Genomic DNA, 13,750 nt, shown 5'->3' with positions numbered 1-13,750 from the left:
AAGATACCAGTAATATATTTTTTAAAAGTCAGGAAAGACGACTATGATAATAACTGAAGAATATCTCAATATATAACCATGCTGACCCTCAGAAAGAAGCTATATATATGTATTTATTATAATTTATGATAATGCTCCTAACATTACTCATCACACTAATATTCTTGCCTTCAGAATGTGTCTAAAAGTCTGACACTAGGAAATAGCAGCAGTGAAAATAGGTAGCAAATTTTCTCATTTTGCTTATGTGTTCATAATCATAAAAATAGTTGACAAAAAGTCTCATGATTATTGTCCATAATTTTTTAAAATCTTGGCATTTCACAAAAATATTTGGTTTTCACAAGTCTCCTATTTTATTACAAGCAAACTAATCTTTATGTTTGACTCTATTCAAAAATAATAAAAGTAGGAAGCTCTACTTAAATAAGCAATGACTTTAGAAAAGAAAAATGTCAACATATAATCGACATATATTAAGTATCTACTATGTACAAAGCACTGTGTTAAAGTACTGGGAGTGCAAAAATAGACAAAGACAGTCCCTGTTCTCAAGGAGCTTACAATCTATTAAAGAAGGCACCATGTTAGCAAATATATAGAAAGCAAATTATATACAGGATAAATATGAAACAACTAACAGAAGAAGAATACTGGAACAAAGAGGGGTTGGAGAAGGCTTTCTGTAGAAAGCAGGATTGAGACTTAAAAGAAGTTGGGGAGTTTCTCTTTTTAAGTAGTTTAGTAACAAAGAGTAGAAAAGATCAAATTAATTGGCAAGGATGGAAGGGCCAAGTTTTGTTTTTTTTCAGGATATCAGAGACATAGTCATGTTGGTAGGCAGCAGAAAATGAGCCAGTGGAGAGTGATAGATTGAAAAACAAGTGAAAAAATAAGTGTGACAGGAGAAAAAAATAAGTGATAGAATGGGGAGGAGACATGCACCATTTACGAATTTGCTGGATTTTCTTCCTTAAACATACCTAGCATTAGCTTTTGGGTACTTCCTAAGATCAGTGATTTTTATCTAGGTGAATATTATTTCAATTGATGTAGCTGAAAATTCTTTCAGCCTTAGTAACTGGTTTCATGAGTTGCTGTGGACACAGTTCATTACTTGGTGGTCAGCCCTCTGCTAAAGAACTTTTTCTTTGGGTGATTTTTAGTCACTGAGGAGACTTTCCAGCTTTATGTAGGCTCTGCCAAAACTTATACTCCACTAACACACTCTTCAAGAACTTAGTAACTTCTATACCATTCATCCTGTGAAGCATTGGAATAGAAATCTAATCTAGAGGTTGTCATATGTAAATGAGAAATTGCATTTATATGTGCTTTTTTTCTCTGTATTCCTTTGATCAAGAGTTTTGAATTTTTAGTCAAATTTGGCAAAGATATTACCACTTAACCTCTCATAGTAGGGTAATTTGTATCTCAACTTATAATTTTCCAAAGCCATAGAAATATAAATGTTAAATGATATTTTTGTTATAGTTGAAACTCAATAATTGAATCCAGCAAGTTACTATTAGATTCTTAGATAAGCATCTTTATACAGTCCATTCTCAAAATATCCATGCTAATTAATACAAGGAGTAGAATGGATAATTCAGAACAGCAAATAATCCAAAAGAATTATCGTTGGTTTGGTCATTTAAAATTGAATAGGAATTATGCCCAATTGGAAATTCATAATGCTACAAAACAAACAGTGGCTCACATGTAATGCCTTCCCATTATACAGTTTTTTCTTATAGCAGTAGAAATATTACTTTCCTCATTTTATTAATGAGTATACCGAAAGGATCTGCCCAAGATCTCAAGGCTGGTAACAGAGATAGTACTCAGAGTGATATTCTCAGACTGAAGTTCAATGCTCTTTCCAATATCTAAAGCTCCACTTTCAACAAACTAACTCAGGGAGAATAAAGAAATCCTGAGTGCCCCTATTCTTTCCCTCTGTTACATGTTGGACATAGGCTGCACCATCAGCTCTCAGCCCAAGCACCTTACTCCATTTTTGAAGCCTCTTAGCTTTCCAGCTTTTCCTAACACAGACAAAATAAATGAAAGTTTTGGTTTTAATAGTTTTTTTTTTCCTTTCCTATCATGGAAGGCTGCAGACTACAAATGGAAATTTGCCTTTGTGGGAAGTGAAAATATTAACAACGATTCTAAATTAACAAGAAGTTAGAGGAAAAATTAAATAGGTTGAACTGATGTTCTATTTTACAAGTTTGTATGGAACCCAAAGTAGTCAGACATAAACACTGACTGGCAATTTCGCTGCAGTTAGCAATGTGCTTTATTATGGTGGGGGGAGTAATGAGAATACAAAAATACAGGTATCTCAGATTTTTATAATTATAGAGGATCTTAGGCTTCTTGAAATCGAACCCATTTTACAAGTGAAAAAATGGAACCCTAGTGAAATATATTGGAAATTATAAAGCAATATATGTTTACATTTGAGTCATTATTATTGTTTTATTATGGCCAAGGATCAATTAAGAAAGTGTTTATTGAGCATCTGCTATGGACCACGCTGTGTCTAGATATTAGGGATGCAGAGACCAAAAACTAATGGTCCCTGCTTTCAAAGAACCTTAGATTCTCTTGAATACACAGCCATGTAGCAAATCAGATACTCAATCCCCCATCACCTAAATTTCAGTCAGCCCTGTGCTGCCTTTCAAAAAAGAAACAGAAAACATGGTTCACAGCCCACCAAGATATTATTATTCTCTAGTCAAGTTCTCCAGTATCTTGTACAAAGCTATTAAAGTGGAAGAGAAAGCTTCTAAATATATTTCAGCTTAAACTTTTTTAATCTGCCCAAGGGAAAGCATAAGCCAGAAACCCAGCCAACTAAATGTTGAAAACAAATGAATATAGTGCATGCAGAATCCCTAAATGCAAGATACAGAATGAAAACAGTAGGATTGCAGTGATATCGGTTAATCAGTGACATACTTCTTTGAAAAGGTATTTTTGAATAAAACTTCGAAATCAGTGACATGAATTCATCTAAAGATGAAATCCCATGTAATGGAGTATTATTGTTCTATAAGAAATGATCAGCAAGATGACTTCAGAAAGTCCTGGAGAGACTTAAGAAACAGATGCTAAGTGAAGTGAGTAGAACCAGGAGATCATTGTACCCAGTAATAACAAGATTATGTGATCATCAATTGTGATGGATGCTGTTCTTTTTAACAATGAGGTGATTTAGGCTAATTCTAATAAATTTGTGATGGAGAGAACCATATGCATCCAGAGAAAGGGCCATGAGGACTGAATCTGGATCACAACATAGTATTTTCATTTTTTTGTTGTTGTTTGCTTGGATTTGTTTTTCCTTTCTCTTTTTTCCTTTTTGATCTGATTTTTCTTCTACACCATGATAAATGTGGAAATATGTTTAGAAGAACTGCACATGTTTAAGCTATATTACTTGCTATCTAGGGTAGAGGGATATGGGGAAGAGAGGGAGAAAAATTTGGAACACAGGGTTTTGTAAAGGTAGATACTGAAAATTATATTTGCATGTATTTTGAAAAATAAAAAACTAATATTAAAAAATAATGATGAAATTCCATTTTAGAGTAAGGAACTGCAGAAGAAGGATGATGTGTGCAAAGCAAGAATAGGAGCAACTAAGTTTTCTTGGACAGATCTGACAATTTATCTTAAGTATTAAGAAATAAGATGACACAATGTCTGAGTGAATTAATATGTTATTTGATGGATCCTATAAAAGGAGTTGCTTCTTATGTGTATAAGGGACACTTAAGGAGCAACAAAAGGAGTAACTCCAAAAGAAATATAGGGAAGAAAATACAAGAACTTATTAGTAAATTGAAACAAAACTGCAGATTCCAAAGTTAAAATCTGGTAGAGTATGATCTCATTTGAATCCATTACAGAAATGACTTCTGAGCACACACAGTAGGGCTCTCTTTATTCTGTAGCATTTTTGATTAATCCAGCTGAGACGTTTTCTCTAGAAGTTAGTGGTTTCTGTGAAATGACATTTTTCCTTTGGTTCCCATTTACTATGCACACACAAGTTTCTCATTTACTTCATAACTCTACAACTATATATTGTGACTGGGGTGGGGGGAAAGTGGAATGGAGAATGGCATTTAGTGAGAGACTGAATACATATAATCCTTAGGGGGGAGAAAGCTTATTTTCAATATATCGAAAATAATCCTTTTGGGATAAAATCAGGAGCTACATGGGATTTATAAAAGTCACATCTGCATCTTTTTCTTGAAATAATAATCCAACACTTTTTTTTAAAAGTGTATTAATTTCAACACCCTCTTTTTTTTTTTTTCCCTTCTTCCTCCCCCTTTTCCCATACAGTTCAGCCATATAGCAATTTGGGGCAGCATTGCACTCTGGGTGGTGTTTTTTGGAATCTACTCATCTCTGTGGCCTGCAGTTCCTATGGCACCTGATATGTCGGGAGAGGTAATATATGCTAAACATTCTTGTCCATAATTGATGACCTGCCGCTTTTATTTTACTTCTGAAATATTCATATTTTAGCATCATTTTTCACTGGTCTGACCTGCTTTTTAATTCTATAGTTGTAAGTGATAAATTTTGTGAGAATACTTATTTTTGCAAGTTTCCCATGTTCTATTTATCCTCTCATAATCATTTGAGGAACATTAAAAGGTAGTTTGTAAGGAACCAGAAACATTGTATATGCATTTATCTATTTGCTTACACAAATCGTACAATAAAATGTACAGTTAAAACCAATTATACATCTTGAATCTGAAATTGGAGGAATGTTGAGGATATACATTTATACTTACTAAATACAATAATTTGTGCTGTCACTTTTTTTCTAGAAAAAAAGGCATTCACCGGTCTATTAAAGGTAGTTTTTATAATGGTTTTAATGATATCAGTTTGGTTTTCATTATGAAAAATTCGGCACATTTGACATTTCAGCCTTATCATAGTCCATTTTCAATCCTGTCTTTCAGTGTCTTGTTACTGGGGTAGGAATTGAGTTATTAGGTGTTCGGGAGGGAGTGTCAGAAGATCTCTTTTCTTTCAGAAGAAGTTCCAACAGGACGATGGTTTATGATTTCAGTTGCAGGAAATTTGACATAAAATGTATGAAAGAAAATGTGGAAAACATTTCAGGATTTCCTGTGACCTCACAGTAACTTGCAAATCCACGTAACGTGAGCCGGGTTACCGTGCTTTCTGTTGCTGCAGTAACAGGAAACCTTTCCAGTGGTTTTGCTGTATTTGTTGCCCATAAGTACTGCCCTGAGTACCTTTCACTTTTGACAGTCTGGTTTATAGATCATTTTCATGAAATTTTATCTGACAGGATTCTGCTTTTTATAAATTAGCAGAAAGCAGTTACTTAAAAAAAAAAAAAAAAACTCTTGTGGTTAAGTTTATTAGGGAGAAGGTTTTGATACAGTTACAATGAAACCAAACATATCAAGAAACATTCACTTCCACCTAAAGTGAAAGCTTTTTTTGAAGCATGTAACTATTCAAACTTTAGGACAAAGGTTCTTAACCTTTTCTTTTTTTCTTTTTTTTTTTTTTTTGGATTGTGGAACCCTTTGCAATCTAGCGAAACCTATCATTCCTTTCCCAGAATAGTGTTTTAGATGCATATGATAAAATATGTGGATTTTCAAAGAAAACCATTTTTAAATGTCATCAAATTTTAAATATTAACTATATAATTTTTTATGTTCCCAGACCCCAAGGTCAAAAACCTCTACAGAAGTTGAGTCTATATTTTAAGAAAAAGAGAATAAGGATTTTCCCTCTTAACCCTTTTTTCCTTTTGTATTAATCAAATCAGACTATATCCAGTAACATCCTTTAGAAAGTTCAAGCCTATTCTTTATTTTTTACCCAATACTCTTTTAAAAATGATTTTTCCTTAATATTGACCTACCTTCTCCTCTTCTTCCTCCATGACAGTCATCTTGTCTGAGTTCTTGTTCTCTTATTATTTTTTTATTTTTAATAATGAATAACATGAAATGAATTTTAAATGATTTAGGCACCCAGGACAATTGAATTGCATTCAATGTTTATTGAGCATTAATTACTCTTAAAGCACATGCAAGGTATAGGTTTAATAAGACATATCCAGGACCATAGAACCCTAGAATGAGAGCTGGAAGGGACTGTTTAATCTTCCAATTTGCAGATAATATGGTTAAGTGACTTGCCTAGACTCATATGGGGAGTTAACAAAAGAGGAAAAATTAGAACCAATTTCTCCTGACTCCAAATCTTTTCACTGCACCTTCTCATTTGCTAGCAAAACTGGAAATAATGTGGAAATTCTATTAGAGGGTCATTTCTATTCTGGTATCAAGTAGGAAAGCCAGGATCTGATCCCAGGTTCTTCCTGCTCTGCCATACATACTCTCTCTCAAAACAAAAGATAAAGGCCTCTTAAGGGTCTAAATCTCTGCCCCAAGACATGTCCTTAATGTAGCTGGGATTGTAGGTCCAGCAAAGTAGGAGATTGTTATTGGGCCCTTCCCCTAGGATCATTAGGGGGCTTAATCAGACCCTAGGAAGCACCCCTGCTCAGGCTGGCGTCAAAGGACCCCATAGAACAGAGGACTCCTGCCTTTCAGGGAACTTCCTGATAAACAGGACTGGGGGGAGATGCATTGGATTGGTATCCACTGGGGAAGGAATAGTTTGGACCCTCTTCAGGATGTGGGAAGGAGGGAAGTTATAATGTAAATCATTGCCATCTATGGTTTACTACCTACCCAGTAATGGTGGACTCTGCTTATCCCCACCTCTTCCATACATAGCCATTGGAATAAATTTGCTGTTTTTTACTTTTTTCGGAATCTTATTTTTGTTGGGGAAAATGCAATATATTTATATGAGAGTTGTGCTAAAAAAAAAAAAAAAACCATACCTCTACCTATTTACACCATCTCCTCCCCTCAAGTGTACCCCACATTTTAGAAAATGTGAGCTTTATCTTATCTCTTGAGCCCTGTGATATCACTATTTATAATTCATAATGCAATGAATATTACATTTTATTTTAGTTAGTTTCGTATGTGTTGCTAACTGCTAACAGGACTTTATTTTCTTTTGTTATTTTATTAATCCTTATTTTTATGTGTGTGTAGTCTTTAAATAGCTGGGACAGTTCTAGAAGTAGTAAGGGAGGGGAGGTAATGCAAAATGAGCTCGATTAACATGCCATTATGCAAATCACTTTACACTCAAGAAAGAATATCTCAAATCCTCTAGTTAATGTCTTCTGTGTGTTGATTCCTAGCCTGTAGGATAATAGGTGTTATAATAAATCAGCACCTGCTCTGTACCTCAATGTGTTTGGGAATTGCCTGGAGCATTGATTTGTTCCTGAGGTTACCCAGCTAGTAACAGGAGGAACCCAAATTGTCCTAATTCTGAGCCAAACTCTCTACCACCACAACAGGGCTTCTTAAACTTTTCTACTGGTGACCTCTTTTTGCTGGAGAAATTATTACATGACCCTGAGCATCTAGGTCTATAAAATAGGTATACAAATCAAACAATTACTGATGAAAAATCATAATTTCACAATCCCATATTCAGTGACACAACCTCACATTGGGTCACAATCCACAGTTTAAGAATCTTTCTCTACATCACATCAGCCCTCTGCTTGTATATGACAACTCTCATTTTTTATTGACGTAAAACCAAGTAATATTTTTTTAAAATAGATGTTCTACTATTGTATTTTACACATGCCAGATTTTATTGGGATTACAAATGAAGTATTTGTATATACATATGAATACCTATACACTACACATAACAAATTGTTCTACCACCTTAAGGAAAAAAAACACATGCTATTCATCTGTTAATATTTATAGCAATACTGTATTGTTTGGAGGAAATTGTATTCATCAGCATTATTTGAAATTGTAATGTTGGAAGAAATATAAACCCTCATACTCAGTGTTTGACATATTGTACATCATATCTCTAATAAAACATGGCAGCCCGCAAACAGAAGTGCCTTTGGCTAGTTTCCTTCCACTTGGCTAATTTTTCCCTACTACCACCTTTGGAGGCGAGGGAAGGAAGGAAATAATTTGGGGTGGGAGGAGGCTTCTTCCTTTAACTATACCTCTAGGACCATAATCCTTTCCTCAGGGCTGGGCTTGAAAATAGTTGCTCTGAAAACAGATCTGGTGGTTTTCATATTCCTCAGCCTTTCCATGTAGCCTTTCCATGTATAGGGCGGCTTCTAAACAAAAATAAAACCTAACATGATCTTAGCATAAATAAATTCTAATACTCAGATTATGGAAATTAATCATCTCACTTTACTTACCCTTTGTCAGATACCTCCTGGCACATACTGTGCACACTTTGGGGTACCAGATTTTAAGAGAGAGATTGAAAAACTAGAGTTCTTCCAGTTTTTTCATGCATCTGTAAACCATCTTGTGCAATGCTTGGTTGGAAAGACCAAAGATAGCCAAAAAGAAGATAAGTTTAGAGGGGAAAGATAATATAGTATCCGTCTTTAAATATTTGAAAATGGTTGCCATGATGATAAATTCAGTCTGAGTTACTCTAGAGCATGGTACTAAACCTGGGTTCTATGAGCTTATTTTTAAATTATATTTTGACAACTATTTCCACATAATAGACCTCTTTTGTAAACTTAGATGTGCAATTTTATGCTTTTTAAAATATTATTCTGAGGACTCCATCAGACTGCCAAAGGAGTCCATGATGCAGAAAAAGGCTAAGACGCTTGCTTCAGAGGGGAGGACAAATAAACACTGGCCAATGGGTAGAAAGGAAGGCAAATTGTAATGTATAAGTAAGAACCTTTTAACAGAGTGTTCTAGTGCATAAGATGGTGAGTTTCCTATCATTCAGAAGTATTCATTTAGAGACTGTGTTATTGACAGTCAGTCAGAATGATGTAGAAAGAATTCTTGCATTAAGTGGAAGTTCGAATTATCTTAATCGACTTTTTAAGTTATATAGATTACTTTGCTGTAGTGCAGGAAAATCTCAAAGCATAAATTAGGTAAAATATAGATATAGCTCATACTACTTAATTCAGCTCAATGCAGATTCAAACATAATTCAGGCCTTTAGAGTCCCTTGCATTTTTCTTCCTACTATTCTTATTTTCAGCCCTAAGATTGAAAGTAATTTTTATTCATTATCCTTGATCATGGAGGCAAGATCCTTTCTGGCTGATGTCTTTTTTCCCAGATTGAAACTTCTTTCCCTTTGAATAGCTAGTCTCCTTTTTACTGATCTCCATAGCCCTATGTTTTCTTCACAAAATTACTCATAATTAGCCTCTCCTTTTTTTAGATACTCAACCCCTAGTCAGAGCTACCCCAAACTAAAAGCCTTATTTATTTCTTTTATGACCCTTCAATTTACCCCAAAACTATCTTGCCATCATTGTTTTTACTAGGTCAGAGCCCCAGGATTCCTTGTCTCCCAGTCTGCATTTGACCTTCATCCATTGAATCATCTCTGTGATCAATTATCTCTTTTCAGCACCATGATCAACAAGAATCCCATCATCTCTTAAAAAAAAGTTTCAATTTTTAAAAATCTCAATTATCTAACATCATCCACAGGCTGTCTTTACAAAATACTTAGATTATTATTATTATTAAGATTATTTAGCACTTACCACTTTAGATCTTCAAAGGCTAATAAAATATAAATGATCTCCTCCCTCATCTCTTATCCCATTCATCCAGATACAAAGATAACACACTTCTTTGTGGATGGATATCCACCTTTTTATGTTCAAGGCTCCTCTACCTGTTATTTCGGTTTTCTGTCACTTGTCCCTCCATTGTTTCTTCTAATCATTGAGTACTTCCCCTCCCGCTCCTAATTGTTTAGTGACCACCACACTCTCCTCTCACACTCTCTGCTTTATTTTCCATTTGTCTCTCTTGTCATTCTCCCAGACATCTCAGTTTTAGAGAGGTAAAGATGGAGGAAACTGGCCCTTCAGAGATGTTGCCAGCCATTCAGGCAGGTATGACCAAAACTGAAGGTTCTTTGCCATTATAAAAGGTATGTTTCCCTGTTAGAGATTAGGCATCCTTCTGGATACTTAAGGACTCCAGAAGACCATTTCCAGATAGTCAAAATGTTTTTTTATTTTTATTGTTATTTTCTTGAATATTTTGATTACTTTGGTCTCAACCATTCCTTGGTACTTAGCCCACATGTGAATTTGGAAGGAAGGGAGTCTTTGACACAATCCCCACTTAGGAAACACATTCCTTAAAGTTACTTGCTTTTAAATTTCTTCTGCGGAGAACCTCTATGTAAAACTGTTCTCAGTTCTTTACTTCAGAAAAATGAACAATTATATAAGAACCATAAATAACTGCAATATTTAACTTTTTAAAAAGAATCATCGTGACATCAGTGAAACTTAGAGAGTAACAATGAGAAAATCATTTAAGGAAGAAAAATAATAAAGGAAAAATAGCACGGCATGCTTAGCAACCCCTTTAAATATGCAGTTGTCGTCTTTTTCTCTGGCAAATATGGTTGTGATTTAAGAGGAGACCCTTTTTTTTTTTTTCAGACCTGACTTGTATTTTTTCACACCAGTAGAACAATTTATGGGGCAAGGTAGGCCTTAGGGAAAAGCACAATGGTATATAAACAGATGCCGACCTGCTTTCCTGACTTGTCTGAATGATATTGCCAGGGTTTTGAATTTTGAGATTGAGTCTTAAAAATATTTGAGTTGATGTGATTAGCAAACAGATTAAAAAATTTGAAAGTACCATGGTACTCTCAGAACTATTTCATATCAGGATTAATACCAGAAGCTCACTATCTGCAAAACTTTTAAATTTATTGTGGTATTACAGGCATGCACTGTAAAGTTCTCCAGAGCGCCATCTGTTTCTGCTCTGTCTGGCCTAAGGGATCTATAAAACTACTGAAGGAAATTGAAGTTAAGGAACGAGCATGTGTTTTACAGAATTTCAGATCACTTGATTGAGGTTTGTAGAGTCTCTCTGAAAAACAATAAAAGTCTTTGTTGAACTCTTTAGTGTCACCCCTATAGGAAAGGTATTAATAAACTATATTAGCAGTGTTATTTTCTTAAATTTTGCTGCTGTCCATATTGTCCAACATAATAAATTACTTTTCATGTGAGGAATTTCCTAGTTAAAATATCCCTTCTCACATATTGGCATTTATAATTTAGATAGCAGTGAATAATTTATTGGTCATAAAATTAGTCCTTTTGAGGGATGGGGGTGGAAGAAGGTCCTGATATGATGGAATTTCATCCAAGGTTATCATGCTCAGACCAGAAATCTTAAGAGAGCAACTCTCATAAACCCTGTCAAATATTCTCCAGTGAACCCAAGGGTTGTGAGGCAGTCTAATAAAAATATGTTCCTTGATGTTGGTCCTTGCGTCCCTAATATTTGAGACCACTTTGAGTTACTCAGGTAGCCCCATCCCTGTGGACCTCTGGAATCCATTTTGTAGTAATAACCCTGTAGTCCAGCAAGAGTGCTAAGTAGAATGGAGGAAATGGGTGTCATCTATTACCATAAATCAGAATTTTAGGTCACAACGGAAAAGGGAAATCAGCAAGCAATTTCTTACTCGACTTGGCAAGAAAGGTGGCGGTGCTTTGTGAATACATCAAGTCTTCCACCTACTCTACAATTTTCCCTTTAGCTATTTCACAAGAATCCTAACTACTCTCAGTAATGATGGCATATTTATTGTAAAGATGGCAATATTAAAAATAAGAAAAAAAGATTCTTTGTCTCAGCTAAAGTCACATAGCAAGTCAGTTTTAAATAGTATGGTAAAGAATGGTCTTGATCACAAAATATAGGACAGGTGGGACCCATTAGAGTTGGTAAATCAGATGGTAGTTCTTTTGGAAGAATGATTTCTCCATCACTGCAAGAGTAGAAATCCTTCCCCATAAATTGGCACAATTTGTTTTTGGAGATCTCTAAGCCCTACCAAAATGTACAGAGAAGAATCAGCAATGTCATCGTGACCTTGGTTTCCATAAATCATGTATTATTTTAGCTGTATGGAACCAAGTAATAATAATAATAACTTATCTCTATGGGATAAGAAGCTCTTTCCTTAATAACCCAATGAAAGAAAGTCATGCAAGTATTCCCATATTTCAGAATAGGAAATTGAGACTTTAAAAATTTGTAACTTACTCAAGTTGAAGAAACTCAGGCTGGAATTTGAATCCAGATCTCCTGATTCTGAGTGACATTTTTTTTTTTTTCTGAACCCTCTTCACCCGATATTCTAGTTTGAGATCATAGAACAAGTCAAATACACCCTACCTATTAGTCAGTGGCTACGTTTCTTTCTTTCTTTTTTTTTTTTTTTTGGTCAAATCAAGCTGTCTTTATCATTCAAAAAACCAAGCTACTTTATGAAGTGTTTTACTTACCAAAAGAAATTGGGTTGCTTTTGATTCAGAACAATTCTATTTGCCTTTTTTTTTTGTCCTCAGTAGAATACCTACATGAAGACAAGTAGTCCAATATTCTTCATTTCTAATGTATAAATTAGTTATTTTTACCATCCCATTTTACAATCTAGCAAATTTTCACTCAAATAATAGCTACTATAGAGTTTTATCTAGATGGCACAATGGATAGATAGAGTGCAGATCCTGAAGTCAGATATACTCATCTTCATGAGATTAAATCTGGCCTCAGAAACTTATTAGCTGTGTGATTCTGGGCAAGTTGCTTAACTCTCTTTGCCTCAGTTGCTCATCTTAAAATGAGCTAGAGAAGGAAATGGTAAACCATTCCAATGTCTTTGCCAAGAATACCCTAGGTGGGATCACAAAGAATCAAATATAACTGAATTGATTCTACAAGAACAAAATAGAGTCTTATACATTTTACAGAGTTTAGAAGTTGTATAGAGATAAAAAAAACAACATACCACAAAATTATAAAAATGTGTTACACTCCTAATATACTGTGGAAGTTTTTAGTATGTAAATTTTTACTATCTATTTGTAATGATATTAGAGTCATGATTTAAAATCTTCATTTTACCTAATACCATGGGATATAAACAAATTCATCTTTCCTATGAATAATTTGTTAAATGTATCAAATAGTTTAGTACAATATTATAGTGTAATGGAAAATTTATTTCTTCTGGCAAAATATTCTATTTCATATTTTTTCATTAACTTATTCACAGATTTTATAGTTTTTCTTTGTCATGGTTATGTGTATTTCTTTGCTAGTTCTTGTGTTAATGGGGCCTAATCTTGATAACATAAAAGGAACATTTTATTTCTGGGTGTTCATATTCTATTGGTATCATGCATCCCTTGTTACTTCTGCAAAAGCTGTTTGCTGTAACACAGGAGATACAGATACTAAGATTTGAAATAGAAAAAAGATTTCACTTATTCATAGGAGATTATTTAATTTTTCCCTAGTTTTTCTTTTTCTTTCTTGCACTATCCACATTTTAATCATTTCATTGATAACTGTTGATTGATTGGTTAATCTCATGTCTCAACCAGATGTGAGAGAGGAAGAGAGAAAATAGTGATTTAGTTTCAGAAACCATTTTCTCAATATTGAAAATATCCAATAATCCTGGGAGTTGATTGTGTGTTCATTTGTGCCAACAATAGTGTAAAAGAAAGAGGTGTCTGCATTTGGAACCTGGA

The 13,750-nt window shown here is 34.3% G+C and overlaps 1 protein-coding gene across 2 annotated transcripts in view; it reads left to right on the top strand.

Moving 5' to 3' along the window:
- The window catches only part of ATP8A1 (ATPase phospholipid transporting 8A1), a 256,720-nt gene that overhangs the window by 214,013 nt on the left and 28,957 nt on the right, over positions 1-13,750 (top strand). For both annotated transcript variants that reach the window (XM_051966099.1, XM_051966098.1), the window contains exon 33: positions 4,372-4,479. In XM_051966099.1, coding sequence (XP_051822059.1) covers positions 4,372-4,479 — 108 coding nt within the window. The remainder of the gene's footprint in view (positions 1-4,371; positions 4,480-13,750) is intronic.

The sequence above is a fragment of the Antechinus flavipes genome, chromosome 6, assembly GCF_016432865.1.
Source record: "Antechinus flavipes isolate AdamAnt ecotype Samford, QLD, Australia chromosome 6, AdamAnt_v2, whole genome shotgun sequence".
NCBI lineage: Eukaryota > Metazoa > Chordata > Mammalia > Dasyuromorphia > Dasyuridae > Antechinus > Antechinus flavipes.
Note: the sequence above shows the minus strand (reverse complement) of the source record. Positions and strands in the feature narration are given on the sequence as shown.